The sequence below is a fragment of the Platalea leucorodia genome (assembly GCF_965183815.1).
Source record: "Platalea leucorodia genome assembly, chromosome: 4".
NCBI lineage: Eukaryota > Metazoa > Chordata > Aves > Pelecaniformes > Threskiornithidae > Platalea > Platalea leucorodia.
The window spans coordinates 50,310,336-50,328,220 of record NC_138826.1 but is presented as its reverse complement, the minus strand read 5'-3'; the positions used below and the strand labels follow the sequence as shown (position 1 = coordinate 50,328,220).

Genomic DNA, 17,885 nt, shown 5'->3' with positions numbered 1-17,885 from the left:
ACTTCATACAGTTTCTTTATTTAAATATCTGCAATTCTCAACTCTAATAATACTGAAAAAAAACGATCTTTTGTTTCGAAGGCTCTGTGAGTGTCCGTGATGCCGTTCTGGTCAAAACGGCCCCATCTCCAGGTCACCTGAATCAACGGGGCCAACTTTGTTCCTCTGATAAGAATCCATGTCGAGTCCTAAGTAGTTCAGTTTCTGGTTACCTCACCGATTTCCCTCCCACAAACAGCTTTCAACCCAACTACTTCTCTACTAGCTCACTAACTCTTTGCATTGAAAATTTTCCCCTTAAAGCAGAACTGGAAACCTGTCTGCCCCCCACAAAAGGATATCCCGCTTCCTATCGGCCATACTTCTCCTCTTCATCCTTAGTCATAAATACATTAAGGCCAACATAACAAAAAAAATCTCATAAGCACTGAAGGTCTCGGCAAATACAAAACCGCAGCACAACCCGCTCCGTGGGAACCTGCTGCCACAGTGACCTACAAACTGGACTGATTGGTTTGCAAGTTTCTACGCGTATCAAAACTGAGATCGTTCCTTCTCTCCTTTGTTTCAGTTTAATCTCTCCTCTGCGCACGTGTATAAAGTTTTTTTCCCCCCTTCCTTCGCTCGCTCGCAGCCGGCGCTGTCAGTTGTTACCCTGTGATTGCTGCAAGGCTTTGTGCATGGCAGCAGAGGCAGAGGAGGGTTTGATCCAGGGGACAGTTAGCAGGGAGGAGGTGGTGGTGGTCGTCATGGTAACCTGAATCATCTGCTCGTTTTGTATCAGTCTAATGAGGGTTTTGAGACGTTCCAGTGATGACTGAGTCCCTTTCTGCTGGGCCAACAGGCTGGTTTTTAGCTCTAAGCATTTCTGTCAAATAAAGAGAAGGGGAGAGAGAAGGAAAGACTGAGAATACATTCAAATTGGTGTCAAACATCTCTCCAAACATCCTTTCGTGTCTTGAGTGCACGTCCTGCTCAAATGAAGTATATTCTCCTTTGGGGATAGCAAAACCACAGCTTAACGAATGGAGTAATCACCAGCGCCGCGTACACTGCAGCAGCTGTCTGAGGTAACAATGTTCATCCCAGTCCAAATGCATTCGGAGGATGTTTCTGACCTCATCCTGTCGACAGCCTGGCAGAAATGCCTCCTGCACCCCAAAGAGATTATTGGCACGGGACTGTAATAGCTGTACTACTGGAAAGTACCGAAGCCACTAGTGACGTCTCTAAATCTTACCAAACGGCATTGATGATAAACGCTTGAGGGATAAACCTCACCATGACGCATTTTGTATGTGCCACAAATTTTAGGGATTCAGTACTGTGAAGGTAAGCTGATCTCTCTAAACATGATGTCAATATCTTTCTGGCAGAAAACTTGATCTATGACACTACTGTTATACCATTGCAGTCACAAGAAAGTCTTTTTCCTATGGGGTGGCCAAACTGCACCCCACAATCACTTGAAACGTTGCATACAAACCTACATGAAAATGAGCATGACAGCAGGAGCCAAACAAAGGCATCCCAAATCTCCTTCTTAGAACCATAGAATCATTTAGGTTGGAAAAGACCTTTAAGATCATCGAGTCCAGCCGTAAACCTAACACTGCCAAGTCCACCACTAAACCATGTCCCTAAGTGCTACATCTACACATCTTTTAAATACCTCCTCTTCTCCAAGAAAATATAAGGAAGAATCGGTAACGATCCTTTCCCTCCCCAGCCCCGTACTGCTGCAGCTAACATCCCATCCTTTACGCTATCAACGGGCCTGAGAGGGACTACGCAACAGACCAAAACCCTGAGCCTGTCTGCTAGGTGGAAGGGAACGGTGGCCTCTCTAATATCTGAAATTTCCTGTTTTCTTTCTCCCAGTGGGCCCAGGGATCTGGCAAACTGGTTACTTGTCTGCAGATTGCTCCTCTTTGGCTATGGTCTAGATTACCCGGGGTAAGGGGTAGTCTCCAGTCCTGGGGAAGGGGGAAATGCTCACTTGAAAGTCAAGTTGTTTGAAAAGCAATGGCGTGGAGCTGGTCAGAGGTTGGTTTAGACAGGTGAAATCTCAGGTGAAGGATAAATCACATTCTGTTTTTCCAAATAATACCATTCCACCCGTGGTGTGTATGAGAGTTTTCTCTTTAATGTATATCCCGTTAAGGCAAATGTCAGAAATGAAATTGCTCTATGCTGGAACACCTTTAATTGCTTTTCTCCTTTCCAGTGGATATATCTCCAATAAATATAATCATCAGCTGATATTACCATTTAAATAAGACAGTGTTGCCCACTGAAAGAACCTGATTCTGCTTAGGTAGAAATCTTACTGATTTTGACAGCCCTAACATACACTTGATAGCTGACTGCATCCCCAAATGCTTTTCTTTTTCTGAACACCTAATCCCACTGCAGTCTCCTACCTACTGAAGATATTCTGTACCCCAGAGTCACTTCTTCATACACATGTGTGTTTCCATTAGTGCTGACGGGGGCTATACATGCTTAGAGGGAATATTCCCCACTGTGATGTCTTTTAATAAGTTATTGCTTTTCCTTCCACTCTATTTTAAATGTGATAAATATTTTAATATGCCTCCTCTTGATAACTGTAGTGGTAAAACAACTAGTGACCAGCTACTCCTGCAGCTGCCACTTTGATTCTTCCAGGGTAAGGAAGTTTCAAATATTTATGGAGACTGCCAGGCCAGCTACCCCTTAAGAGTGGGCCTGAGGTGAGGTAGCCCCAAATAAGTTCCTTCACCCATGAAGGATAGGAATTATGGCTTTGAACTCAGCCCACTCATTACTGCTAGAGACTGGTTCTCATAGCATGGTATGTGTGGGAGACATCTCCAGCCAACGTGTAGCTTGAAACAAGTTCACGGAGAAAAGGATTGTGAATCTATTTCCAGTCATGAGGAGGTTACAACATTCAGCCTCTAAGACAAATACAGATGGTAATTTCTACCTAATCTCAAGAGTTTCGAGTGGACAAGCAGCTACCTCTGGAGGACACACTGGTGACTAAACTTTTCACCCAGAGAATGGAAGTGCCTTAAAGTCACTGGACAGATGAAAGCTGTGTACGGCACTATAAGGAAGGCAGGCACAGCTATGTTGGGGGTGGCTTTTGCGCGCAACAGGAATTCAGTCACTGGTGATTTCTCCTCCTCAGCCCACCAAAGCAGCTTGCTTTTGTGCATAAAGAAAATCCATGTGTTTTTTCCTTGGAGAGAAACACACTCACACTTGAACATCTGTAGCTTGGGAGCATAAATCATTTTCTAGCCACAAAATATCAGGCTTTCAAGCATAAATTCTTTATAAGCATCTCTGCAGGAGACTCTGTGTCCCCAGTCAGGTGTCCTACCTTCACTGCATTGTTGAGAAGTCGATCTTTTTCTTCTAACTGTCTATGCTCACTCTTCAGCTCACTGCTTCTCTTTAATAACTTTCGCTTCTCTTCTTCTTTGACTGTGGAACAATAAGATTAAGGATGCAGAAGTTAAGAAAAGGACATATGGCAAAACTCTGTGCTTGACAACAGAAAGCAGAAGCATGTATTGTGAATGCTGAGTTTCAGGTCTCATTAGCCTTTTGTCAGCAGGTACAGCCAAATAAATCTGGGGTTTCTGCTTGCATGCATGTGTCTCTGTCAGCAGCTAGAACACAGGACAAACCAGAAGCTATAGTGCACCTTTGAGATGAATTAAAATTAATCCTTGGACCACATGTGGTCCTGGAGGTCTCCAAGAAAGAGATGAATGGTATTTAAGAACAGGTCAGCCACCTGGAATGGCAATAGTTCAGCAACCCTGGTTGAAAAGCACAATCATAGCAGTACCAGACCTCTGCAAAGCTCTACACAAATACGATCTAATGCCCCAAAGAGCCCACTGTAAGAGTGCACCAGGGAACTAAAAACCAGTAATGGTCAATGCACAGATATCATATGACATCTGATACTAATGACTGCGATACCAAATGATACTGCAACAATTAGGAGCTGATATTACTCTGGTACCTGAGACGCTAGTCCAGCATCGTGCTACACACCCAGTTACACGGCTCTGCCTAGCCTGACTGTGTCTCTCTGCCTCCCAGCCTGATATGATTCTGCCTTAAAATCCTGTTTTCAGCCCTGTTCTCAGGAAGGCACCACTTTGATGATAGCCTCCTCCACAGAGTGAAGTTCCTGAGAGATCAATCTCAGCTTCCTTAAAGAGAGAAGATAGCAAAGGAGCAGACCGAGGGGAAGGGGAAAGAAAGTGACCTGCTGTTCCCAGCCACAGGCCCTTTGCTTAATAATGTCATGATACCTGGTATCATTACAACACCACTTTAATATTGGTGCCATGAAGGACTCAAATGGCATCGCCCGTCACGAGCAGAGAATCCCTCGTCATTAGCTGTGTTAATCCCTACCTGTTTTATGAGTAACATAGGAGTGAACAATAGCCAGAGTTCCAGTCCATGGCACATTTTCATCTTTCTTTAACACCTATAAGCCCAGGAAACAATAAAAAGTTAGGACTCCACAAAGACAGACATTAATGTTTCTCTTCCTCCAGCCTCACAGCTCTGCAGGACCAGATCTCGGGTCCTTGTCTCAGAATTCACAAGCTGAAAAGTAATGAGACAATAATGTGAGTTGCAATCTCCATTGGGGCTTACTCCTTCACATATGACTACACACAGCGCTGCCAAATAGTTCTAAAAAGGGGTTACAAATCCTCTGTTTCTTGTTGCTGTGGCTAGAAGACATTTTTCAGCCCCTGACATGCAGACCTCCACACTGCCAGGAGCGTTGTCTTCTCAGCGTGGGAGAAGTTCCTGGTCCATACGAAAACATGACTGCACGGATCTAATCCTGGGCTGCTCTGCTCTCTGCAACTGCATGCTAGAATTTCGCCTTGACATTTTCAAAAGAACATAACAGTGATCTCAATGTTAAACACAAAGAACTCTAAGGCACAAAATCTAAGCCTCCACTCTACAATTTAGTGACACTGTACTGTTTTAGTAACTGTTTTCCTGTTCATGCAATCAGCGTTGTTCACAGCAACTAGACAAATTAGTTTTTCTGACATGACTATGATGAACAGTTGTGTGTAATAAACATGATTTACAGAAAAGGAAGTGTCCTCACAGCTTTCAGATCCACTGGCGAACAGTGTCTCCTTCTGACACTGTCTCCCTCTCTATAAGATTTACATTACTTGTCTGGCAACCCTACATGCTGGTGGCTTTATGGTAAAGAAGGGAAACAAAAGAAATGAAGAGACATTTTAAAAGGACAAATCTCAGGAGATGTGATTACACGGAAGCTAAGGCACTCAGTGTATGTTGTAACTCTAGGACAATGAAAATGCCACATGCAAATGCTGCAATCTGTACTAAAAGCCTCTCAGTATTACTTTAGCTAATGTGGTCCCCTAAACTGTGACCATAGGTTAGATTAGTTTAGTGGAACACAAATTCGAGGTTTCTCCCATTTTCTTTCCTTGGCATGCTATGCTCCATGTAGCTTACCTTCTGTTGGCACTTTGGACAGACCCAAACCCCCTTGGGGGCAGTTTTGAGGGGCGGGTCCAAGCAGTTGAGGTGATATGCTCTGGGACATGTGCCACAGGGCTGCAAGTTAACGCCACGCTTGCAAGCAGTGCAGTGCTCGTCGTGGTGGATCTCATTCTGCAAGAGAAGAAGAAGGATGGCCTGGGTAAAAATCCACTGAGAACTTCTCTCTATACAGCATTCAAAGCCTCGTTTGAAGCAGACAGGTTCATTCAAACACAAAATCTAATTTTCAAAAGGACCCTGGCTGCTGTAGAAGAAGACAGAAATAATGGTGTATGATAGCAACAAATACAAACAAAAAACCAAAAAAGCCAGAAGCACGTTCCATAAATTGAAACAGATAGAAAAATAAAAGCCAAGTAATCAAACACAGGAGGGAGTCGACTAAAATAGCCAGCTTTTGATGTAGGAATTATTTCACTTGGTTTTGATAACGTGTTACTCCAACACATGTATCACCATGCACAGCTCTATTCCGAAGCATGGGTCAAAGTCGATATGTGGATCACTTGTCCTTCAAGTCCAAAGCAGAAGGAAGCAAGCAAGGAGGAGTTTCTGGGGAAAAAACACAGTTCCGTGTTTTATGCCCATTGCCTCAAAGAGCAGCTGGGAAAACAGTACGCTGGAGTACAACCTTTTGCTAGGTACCCTCTTTTGTGAACTCCTCTAGAGGGCTCCTCTCTCCCTCTGTTCTCCCGGGCACTAATTGTTCTCTGTTCAGACTTGCTCTGACAACCTTTCTCCAACAAGACTGATTAGTACTTTGTCTGAAGCAATATATAAAATGAACTAAGACTCATCAACAAAGTTACAATGTCATGTAGTAAATTGCTATGCTAATCTGGTGGCAACGTTAATTACTCTTTGTATAATTAAGTGCATTTTAATAAAGGAGATACTGATTTTGAAACTCTCATGGCTTGTGAATCATTATAAAAAAGCCTAAATTTTCCCAGTGCTTTTCCAGGAAGGAGAATAATAATTTTGTACCTTTGTTAATTCCAAAAGCATATTTTCATTTTTAGGGATATTAATTATAATGTTTCATGATAGTTTTAGTCAGGCTTATATCTTGAATTCAACTCAGTCCTGTCAAAAAATCGCTCTCCAAAATATTACTCTGTAGAAATTACCTGCTCAAAAAGTCTTAATTTTAACCTCAATGTAAAGAGATTTAATCCATATAAACTAGAACGGTTGCTCATTTTTCCTAACACTTTCATTAAAACCACAAATCTGGACTAGCAATTTCTCAATCAGTGGATTCTACAAAGGGATTAAACTCAAGCCTTGCATATGAAAGCCCAAGAGTTCATCTCTTTGAAATTCTAACTTAGAGGCTCAGAGATTTAGTTAAGTGGGAAATGTTTCACACGAGCAGTATGAAAGGCAAAGAGAATACTGCAATTTTGTACCTTTACAGAGAATATAATAACCAGAAGCAAGCACGGAATTACACGATGGTGAGAAAGACACTGGTAATACACAAATTTTGCTACACATACCTTCCAGAATGGATCCTCATTTGCTAGCATATGAAAGAAGGGCAGAGAACAGATTAGTGGGAAATACATCGCTGCAGTGAATGCTAGTTCTCAGCTATGGGAGTAATTTTAGTCAAGCCGTGACACAGGGGATCAGAACATTGCCAAAACTAACGCGGGCAGGAAAGAATGCAACAGCAAGCAGTGGAATTAGCATTTGAGATTTAAAAATGTACATTGCAGGAATCCTGTGTCTGAAGATCTGACGCTAAAAAGTCACGGATGAGAAGCACAGACTCTATTTCAGATTTCCAGAAATTTTCATGCAGATCTCCTCTCCGCATGTCACTAGTCCAGAAGTCTTCCTTAAGGACTTCAGTCTGCTGGGTGATGAACAGTCTGGCCATGAACCAGCAAGGCACTTAAGCAGGTGCTTAACTTGGAGTACGAAAGTGGTGCCACTGACTTACCGTTAAACGCATGTTTAAATGTTCAGCTGATTCACGGCCAAAATGTGCGACTTGTGCAACTGAGCTTTATGTTATCATCAACTTTTTATCATCAAACTACTCCCACCCAAACCGCCAAGATTTTCTGACCTTCTGATGAACCGAGTCTGTAGTGATTGCATTCACAGCCTGATAAGAACAAGAACCATCAGAGCTCACTGGAACGCAGGCCAAGCCTTTCATAAAAATATTTGTGAAATTCATCACACTTTGGTCCAAAAATAAAAAGCCACAAAATTTTAACAGCTTTATAGAAACGGCACAGTGGGTTGTAATTTTTGCTGCTGATTTGTAAGAGGCTGGTGCACACTGTACCAGTGACAAGGTACAGGCCTTGGTATGTATGTCCTTGGATGGACAGGCCTTTCTTTGGACTAAAGTGGAGAAAACCAAACTGATATTTCTGTCCTTCTGTCCTCCTTCAGCTCCCTCTCTGATCACAAATGGGAATATAGCTGCCACAGCGTGATCTCTCATATACAGACCAACCTGGGAGTTGCTTCCTGCTGTTACACATTTGTTTTATACACTGATGTACGCATTCATGTGAAGATGCAGACATTCACACCACACACACGTAATAAGAGGACCATAAGAATGAAGGAACAGCTTCACCTAAGTTAGACTGAAGGCTATAAAGCCCGGGGTCCTTTGCTAACAGCATCCAGCACTGCCACTCATGCACAGAGCGCAAGAACAGGGCAAGCAGCGAGTAAATTGTTCTGCTCCAGAAGTATCCTTCCAGACACTGGCAGTTTATGGGCTTCCCTAACCTGGAGTTTGCATCTTCTTTTTTATATTTAACATCCTTAGATATATTTTTCTTCCATAAATTTGTCTACTTTTTCCAACAATTGTAGCATCCTTTGGCAATGAGTTCCATAAATAACCACAGACTTATAAAATCTGCAGGTGTCACTTCCTATACACAAATACACACACAGAGATCCACCACGATATGACACTGTGATTACTCAGGGGATATAAATGTTATTCAGATAAACAGGGGCTTGATAATTGAAGAGTCTTTTCTACAAATGATACATGTCAGGGGATGTGACCTCATTTCAGGTAAGACATTTTCAGATAAATGAATCCTGATTAATTGACATTTTGCTGAAAATTTACAAGAATTGTTCTCTTCTGCATTTCTAGAAATGACAGTGGTTTCCTGTACTTCATGGGGATTTTTTTAGTTTGTTTATTTCTCTTTTCAGCTCACTTTTACTATGAGGTTTTAAACATTTTAAAATATGTACACTTCTGCCTTCTAGTTGCTGAAAAATTAAACTGAAAACAACTTTTTAAAATAAGCATTTTACAAGAGAAGGGGCAGTCAGCTGTGCGCTGAAGGTGGACAACCACATCACTGCAGCGCCGAGCTGTCTGGGACAGCGTCTGCCTTCAGTTCAGGGCTTGCGCAGCCTGGTGCCCGTAGCTAATAAACCCCTACAGAGGTGGGGAGTTCTGCTATGAAGAAGTCCAGATTTAAATTGACAGAATATGCAGAATCCCAGCACAGATTCTGGATGCTGGGAAAAACCAAAGATACAGGACTCGAAGAGGAATTAAGAATTAAGGAGAGAGTGTGGTGATTTCCAAGGGGCTCTGAGACAGCTGCATCACTGGAACTCTATCATCTGCCTCCTTCCTCGCAAATAAAATGGGAAACACGTGGCGGAAAGGTGGTCAGAGATATCAAACCCTAACTTAAACGAAATGCACTAAGGGGCTAACAGCACAGTTGGCTAACATTGCCATTCTCTCCTGTTTTTCCCATGCGTTTACTTGGGAAAAACAAGTGCTATGATAAGACAAATTATAATTTCAATTTTGAAGATAAAACTAAGCCAGGAATAATATTCTTTCCACTGGGGCTCACATGAGCATGGGCTCCTGCTAAGAGGCATGTCATCATAGCTGTTTACCGTGTAATAACCTCTCATGTCCTCTGAGACCCTGTGCATCAGAGGCATATGGTAAGTAGGGCAATTGTCTGCATCTAGCACATGAAGTTTTGAAGGTAGAGAGAAACACTGCTGCCTTTCAGTTGGCGATCCTGTGGAGCAGGAATTCAAGGCAGGGCCAGAAAGGTGAATCTCAAGTGCTAAACATGACGCTTGACAGGGATATTGAGCAAACACTGAAAAACTGTCAAAACTTCAGGTCTTAATTGGAATTACCCTTGTAAATGCTCCTAATACTGAAATAATATTTGGCTTAGAAAAAGGCCTGTCTTCCCTTACTTCTAATGCACCACAGTAGAGCCTAAGTTATAAAGGCAACACAAGGGCAAAGATGCAATCACATTTCTTTACTGACTTTCTCTCCTCTTCTGAAATGCAACTCAAGCTTCTCTCCTTCTCTCTTAAAATCCTACATGGGCCTCATCTGAAGAATTAAACTGTACTCGGTGTTCTCCTTGTTCCATCTCCCACTTCCCAACTCTTTGCCTTCTCTATATGTTGCATGTTTTTCCTGGAATGGGCTTCTTCACGTGAGCTAATCATCATCATCCCCAAATGACCCCTCTGAGTTGTTCATTCTCAAGGCTTTTACCATGAAATTTTCAGCATTTGAAGTTCCTATAAATACAAGATTGGAAGGCATCTTCAAGGCCATCAAATCTAGATTCATGGCTCCAGCTCTCGGAGTTAGAAAAATTGAGTGGTTTTCAGGCGGTGTTTTTAAAGCAAAAGGTATGGTAAATGTCTAGCCCTTGAGGATGGACAGCAGTTTCTTAAAGCTGATGAAAAGAGGCAAATGAAAAGCCCAGAATAGTCATTATTTTTTAAATCCCAATTTTTCAATATATATTTTTAAGCACTTGGGGTTGGCAACACTGCCTTCTTCAATCAGTCCTCTCACTGCATGTTGCTTACAATACTGGAGATCGGATTTTCCACTGATTGCAGAGACTTTGGATCCGTTTCTACACAGTTTCGACCTTTAGCCTTATCCTTCAATTGTCTTTGCAGGAAAACCATCTATTTTCACTGCACACTAAAAAGTGCAGGGACCTTACACGAAGTAATGCCCTATGGTACCCTAGCAGTAATTCATATGAAATCCTACCAATAAATATTTAATATATCATTAGAATAGTAGTATATTCATTTTAAAATATGCTTACCTCTTGTTGAAAGGAACAAGGGGTTATTCAAATAATTTGATGCAAGGCGTTTCCGCTACAAGGGAAAAGAAATCAACCACAGTGTCATTGAAAAGTATTCTGGTTGTCTCTTACAATGGTAAGAGACACCGTAACATATTACTATTAACTCATATTAACAATCTCCATGAGCTTCCCTCATACCTAACCAGCTATCCAGAAGCCAGTTCTGTGCTTAGAATATTCGTTGCTAATCCCTGAGACAGTCATACAAACAGCTGTTTTATTTACCTTTCTAACAAGTTCTTCATAGAGCAGTTAGACGTGCATTAGATTTTATTAACGAGAGAGAAATGCAAATTGCAAATGTTATTGATTGAGTTTCAGGATACGTTCCAGAGGTTGGTAAGAGCAAGGCAACAGCAACAGTAACTCCAAACCTAGCAGATAAACAATGTCCATAAAGGAAAATCTGCATCATAAATTGTTGCTGCGAGATGCCATCTTTATTTGCATATATAGAAACAGTGATGGACTTCCCACCTGCAGAAAAACATTACTACCTTCTGTGAGACTTGCCTACAGTTGGTAGGAACGTATTTCATTTGCAAGCAATGTATTAGGCCCTAAGCAAAATATTTCTCTTTCAGAAGTTAATGTGTGTGACTTCTAGGAGCTGGCAGCGATCTTGATCTGCTGAGGTCACCAAAGATTTTCAAGCTTGCAAACACAGACCACCGGAAACCTGACTGAGTTGTTTAACTAATTTAATGCAGCCCATCACCAACTTGTCAGATGGTAAAAGTTGGTGGTCAATAGCAAGCCGGGCTTCATTAACAGTCTATATAACCCCTAATTGTTTCTCTGAGCCATCCAATACTGGTACAGCAGAACTGGAAACAGTACCATTTTCCTCCATTACATGTTGTTAGACTCTGCTTGGAGGAACATTAGAGGGTTTTTGCTAATAAATGATTTATTCTGTGGTGAGTAAACTGTTCTCTTATACACGGGTGCCTGCCAGTCTGTTAATGAATTTTGCATAGATGTTTCTTCCTTCAAAAAATACCCAGCTTGAAACTTAACCCTTTCTTTAAAAAAAAAAAAAAAAAAAAAAAAGGAAAAAAAAGAAAGAAAAAAGAAAAAAAAAGCTACTGAGGGTGGTAAAATGGAACGGTATCTCATTTTTTTTTTAAGAAAAAATCTTTGAAAAGAAAAGGCACAACATTTGCGTGAAGACATAAAACCGTGATCACATTTTTGTAATCAAGGAAGTTAGCGTCACCACTACAGATGCTGAGCTCCTGCCGTTTTGAGGGGCGTTGGCAAATAAAAAGTCTAATTTATATGCAATTTCAATTTAAACAATCATGAATTAAAGATCATTCAGTAGACTAACCGTAAATTAAACTGCACCAAAATGCCTGAAATGCCACAAAATACCTCAACTCACTGATTAGCAAATCAATCTGAGCAGCTAATTGATCAGAGAAAAACCATCTGCCTCCATTTTACTTGAATGGCATTCCCCATGGTCAGTACTTAATGACAACTCCTAATGAGGACACAGCTGATCGGCCACAGGACTCTTTCACAGACATTTCTTTCTCCATGCCATCTTTCATTTCAGATATGCTTTTGAGAATAGACATAATGAGAAGGATGAACTAGGGGTGCAGCAGACCTCCTTCATCACCTCCTCCACCCCTGCTCTAAGATAATTGAGTTTCTCACAAACACCAGTCAGACTACAGCCACAAAACTCTGCTGCCACTATGTTAATAAACTCATCAGGATAAAAAGGTCTAAGAGAAGACACTACAAATGTAATGCTAGCACGGCTAAGGTTCCTACTGTGTTAAATACTGGACGTATGGACATCAGTATTTGCTCTAAGAGGTCGCTAGAGAAAAGTTGAGGGGTTCTGAAGAATTCAAGTGCCCAGAGCAGCTCTGGGGTATAAAAATCTCCAATACTTTCAAAAAAAGAACAATCAAGCCACTAAGCAGCTTGACTACAATGGTGGGTCTCTTCTTAGCCTCATCTGTCTGCTGTCTGCCAACAAACACAGAAATCTGAAACGTTGGCGTACCAAAGATTCTGGATTGCTTGTACCTAAACAAAGAAAAATCACTTCCTTTAGCCTTAAAGAACGCAGAACAGAGAGAAATCTTGCTGAAATGGAGAGCTGGCTGCAAATCAGTTTCATTCCTGTAGGAAGTTCAAATAGTAACCCCAAACTGTGCTGAAATTTTAAAGGAGGAATTTTAATAAGCTGATTAAATGCATATATGTCAGTTCAGAAACAAAGAAAAAAACAATTTCAGAAAAAGTTAAGTCTATTTATATGCTGCTTTTACACCAGGTTTGCAATCCAATGTTACGTAGGACCAAATTTTGCTACTACTATAAATGTAATAGCATAAGTGTAACAGACAACAGAGATTATCCAGAGCATTTTATTTTTAATTATGCATTATTATATTTATTATGCAGGCTTCCATACCCCCTGCAGAGCACACTGATTCTTAAACCAACACATCCCTTTTATGAATGTCACTAATAAAAAAAGCAAAGTTCTCCATTTATTATTTGGCATATAGGAAAAGAGAAATAGCAATGCAAGTTTGAACATAATGCAGCACTTCTGTTCTTCAGTTCTGCCCTAAAGGGACTGTTTGTGTGGGGGAAAGAGTAATTAGGTCCCACATTAATCTAGTCCTTTTGGCCTTTATTAAAACTAAGACGAATTCTAGTTTGAAGCAAGTGATGTTGTGGGGTGAAAACCTGTTGCTTAGCTACTGAGATGAGATCTTTCCTTTCCTTTCCTTTCCACATCAATATCTCTTTACAAGTAAATGCGTGGTTCTGCATTCATATATACTTTTGTAATAAGAAGCACTTAAACCTTTTATTGACATGAAATAGAACGGTGGTAAAAAAAGCGAATGATAAAGTACCTCTGTTTCCAAGAGTCCACTGTAGGCTGGATTTGCTGTGCTTCTTCTCTTTCTTTCCTGACGCTTGCTCTGGATTTCTGTAACCATGGAAAGAAACATGAATTGTGCGTTTCTCATTCATCAGGGAAAAATGTAGATCTAACTTGTTAAGCAAGACGCTCTTACCCTCAACCCCTTGGGCTTTGTGTTCAGTTTCAGTTTCTAAAGTATAATTGGGTTGCATCAGCACTGATATTTGCTGCAGTTCAAGGTTTGACATTAATAAGCTTTTCCTTGTAAGATTCAGAACACAGGCATTTTTTATTTTTTCCCTCCTCCAAGCTGGACTTCTGCTGCCCTACAAGATCTTTATTATGATCCCTTCAGACACATATTCAGCAAGCATCAACAGATAGCTTTCAAAATACCATCAATGTCTGCTATTAACAAAAATGAAGAATTTAAAGCAGTTAAGCCTTTTAATTCATATCAGATGAAAGCACAGAGATCCTTTTAAATTTAATTTACATTACTTTTCCTTGGCGGAGGTTAGAAAAAGCATGATCAGAATGGCATAGCTAGATTCAGTTCTAACTAACTAGGGTGTGATGATTTATCCATCAAAAAATATACAACTTCACGATCCTGAGCATGCAAAATGTTGTTATGAGCCGTACAGGTATTTGTCTCACTGCAAACAGCAGCGCAAAGATAGGCTCATAGAATTGCAGTCCTGTTCAGAAAAGGGTGAACACAAAAGAACTCCTTTCCACTAAATGGTAACACCTATTGAAGATGGTACTTGCTGAGGACTGCATTTAGCAACAATTAGCCATGTGCCCACTTCTGTAAACACACACAGAGAGAGTGAGTGGATTCCTTGACCACTGAAATCTGCAGGTTTAATGCTACTTTTATCTGAGCTAGGATTTAATTTCCATCATAAGGAATTTCTTTTTCCAGCTCTTGATGTCAGTTCAGAATGGTGAGATTATTACAACCATGTATTTTAGAGCCTACTTTTTATTTTGATAATAAAGTAAGAGCAGACATACTTCAGCAAGGAGAGCCACCCAGCATCCATCCCAGGACATGAAGTGTGCACAGCTGGGCTGATGCTCTATTCCAAAATATTTCCTATGTGAATATTGTAAGGCAAAGTTTAGACGCTGCACTGCGGTGCCAGAGGGATCTCATTAGTCTAAATGCCCCTGTGATGCTGATACCTCTGTTCCGTCTTACTCTAAGTAAATCTTTCAGAATGAGAGGAACTGGCAGGAGCGCTAGCTCTTCAGCCCAGAGGACCAGGAGCACACCCAACAGAAACTCAGGACACCATCTGGTTCTGCAGAAGGTCTGGCATCTTTCATTAATGTTTGAACTAAAGAGGCCTATCTCAGAAAATCCTCAGCATCAGAAAATGGCCTTCAGGGTACTGAGCACTATCTCCCACTTGCAATCCAACAGTAAGATACAGTCCAGCTTTCCGGATGTTTACGATACATGGGAATTGGATTCCCATCACATAGTTCTGGTTTCCAGGCACCCTTTCCAAATGTTGATCACTTCCCCACAGAGTAAAAGGGGCCACGTACCACTTTAAGCATTGCTACAGTAAAAGGTATTAGTATTGTCGGTCATGTCTTGGACACGGTGTCCCTAGAGATGAGGCCAACACTTTGCATGGATTTTGTACTGGCCTGAGTTCCAAGATATTGATTTGAAACTTTTCATTCACGAAAGACTATTGGCTAAGTCACCACTCTTGGAGTGATGGATGTATCAGAAGGAAACTGGATAGACAAGAAAAACAGAAGAGCAACTACTTGCATATTCTGGCTGGGTTTTCCTACTGGCACAGGAACATGTCACCTCTCACACTCAAAAAGTGTCTTCTCCTAGGGCAATTCAAAGAGTACCGGTAGGTCTGTATTCACAGTCTGACATGAGCTAGACATATGCTGCCATGTGACTCAGGGAGCTATACAGAATCTCACTACCAAGAAACGTGTGATCCGAGGCTGCACCGAGACGTGTGATAAATGCCATGGCTGCAACCACTGCCAGCAACTTGTTAACATCCACAGTGCTACACAGACTCCAAACCAGAGGATCTTGTATGGGTAACAGTTCTATCCCACTGTGAAAGTATTTCCTATAAAACACTCATCTGGCTACGCTGAAATCTCCATCCTGAAGCTTCCAGACCCTTTGGCATCCTCTAAAGTGAATCGGGCCTCAGCAGCAGGGTAAATAAGTGCTAGACACGGATCCAGTAGCCTGCCACAGAGCCACCAGAAGAGAGATGGTTGTTCTTGATGTCAGCATCAGTTCTTGTAAGGGGAATGCTCTCGAGGCCAAAAGGTGACAGAGATGTCACAACAGAGGAACCATGTGCCTTGATGCTGGCAAAGAAATGGAGGAAGTGGCCCTCCACTGACCCTTTACTTTGGTCTCAACGGTGTGAGCTGGAGCCGTGGTTCTTGCAGGCAGGCTCAGTAACCCACGCTATTTGGTCAGTGAATCCAGGGCTTGCAGCATCTCGGCACCCTTGTGGCAGCGTAGGGAGAAAGCTGGAGTTAGGGCAGCCCAGGTTTAGTCTTTCACAAGTGGTGACAGGGATACAAGAATGTGACTTTTCACTGGCCCAGAAAAAGAAACAAAGAATTCGACACAGCAGAGCTTTGTGTGTCCATAGCTGGGTCGAGTGTCTTCACAAGAGGACTGTGATGGATCTGTAGCTCTCTGCCCCTTTGGGACCCAGGTTTAAGAGAGAATTTCTTCAGTACATGCTCTCACCAAGGCAACAGAAATATTTGATGGAGTCTGAATCACACATGTGGTAGATACCTGGAACGCAGCTTTGGAAGAGACATCACTATGGTAGAGAGATAAAAGCTGCTGGTGGTGGGGGGGTTAGTAATAGCAGTGGGAATAGATGGAAATAAAGAGAGAGAGAGTAATGAACTGAAACGGCTCTAGATGTACTCCACCCTATGCAGCCATCAGGGAGAGAGAGCACAATGTCAGCACTTTATTTATGGGAACAGTGAACAAAAAATATCCATGCTTGTGATATAAGGAGTATGTACATCTAAGAGTGTATCTGTCAAAAATCACACCAAGGTAGAACAAAAGCATACACTGGTATACTATCTTTTGTTACTTGTTACTTCTGCTGAAGAGTATTGTGTATGTTTCAAAGCAGGGCTTAATAAAGTAAAAATAAATAATTTGTTTTAACTGATTAAAACATCCCAGTAACCTAGATGGAAATATTTCAGGGTTTTTATTTTGCCATGGTAAAACAAGATGTGCATTTTTAGAACCTGAACTAAAGAATTCTTTTAAAGTTTTGCTTTCTATCTACTTTTTTTTTTTTTTTTGACACAATGGTATTGCTAAAAGGTGTTCTAATAGCCTAGAGAAACAGATTTAATATGTTACAACCATACACTGCATCACAGAATTGGGCTATCTTATTCTTTAATTTATTAATTTAAAAAATATAACCCAAACAGTAAAAAAAAAAAACCTCTAAACTGTAACACATTTGACAGAGGTGAATAAATCTGAAGATATCTTTATGTTGGAGGCAAAGCTTCAATGAGCTGCTGCCTTCCTCAATAAACACCCTGTACGGTCATTCTGCGAGGCCCGTAATGACGATTTATCTTCAGGGAAAGCCGTACCTTGCAGCATGTCAGTCAGCGGAAGCGGCTGTGTTCATTTACTGGTAAAGGCCTCTAAAGATGCCTCACACTCGGGCTCTGCAGAACAGAGCTCTTTTCCCAGTAAGGGGAAAGATGCTCCTCTGGACGTTAGATGGAAAAGCTGACAGAAAAATCCATATAGAAGTGGATCATAGCTCTTCACCACAAAATTAATGAATAAAATGAAGAAAAGCAGTAACATTGTGAATTAATGATACTGAGTGAATAAGCTTTTAATGACCCAAGCTTGATACGGTTTAATTCCAAAAACGTGAAATTGAGAAATACATTAGAAGTACTAAAATAAACTGAACTGTGTAATGACCACTGCTTCCCGATAAATAACAATGGCTGATAACCGTAAATATGACATAGCACTAAAATAATAACCTTTAGCATGTGAAAGCTAGAAGGGTATTTTTGACAGTTGTAATCACCCATACTCATGAAGAAATAGCCTTTCCATAGTAAATAGCTCTTGGTGGAAGCCATTTATTTAAAGCTAGTAGGAATATAAAAAGTGAATTTGTCTGAAAGAATTGATTCTG

General features: G+C 41.2%; 1 protein-coding gene across 4 annotated transcripts in view; it reads right to left on the bottom strand.

Moving 5' to 3' along the window:
• Window positions 1-643: 643 nt before the first annotated feature.
• Window positions 644-17,885, bottom strand: part of PHF21B (PHD finger protein 21B) — a gene marked incomplete at both ends in the record, with an annotated part of 165,933 nt that continues 148,691 nt past the window's right edge. For all 4 annotated transcript variants that reach the window (XM_082309743.1, XM_082309745.1, XM_082309744.1 and 1 more), the window contains 7 exons: window positions 644-868; window positions 3,374-3,477; window positions 4,429-4,504; window positions 5,536-5,694; window positions 7,086-7,108; window positions 10,707-10,761; window positions 13,646-13,722. In XM_082309743.1, coding sequence (XP_082165869.1) covers window positions 644-868; window positions 3,374-3,477; window positions 4,429-4,504; window positions 5,536-5,694; window positions 7,086-7,108; window positions 10,707-10,761; window positions 13,646-13,722 — 719 coding nt within the window. The remainder of the gene's footprint in view (window positions 869-3,373; window positions 3,478-4,428; window positions 4,505-5,535; window positions 5,695-7,085; window positions 7,109-10,706; window positions 10,762-13,645; window positions 13,723-17,885) is intronic.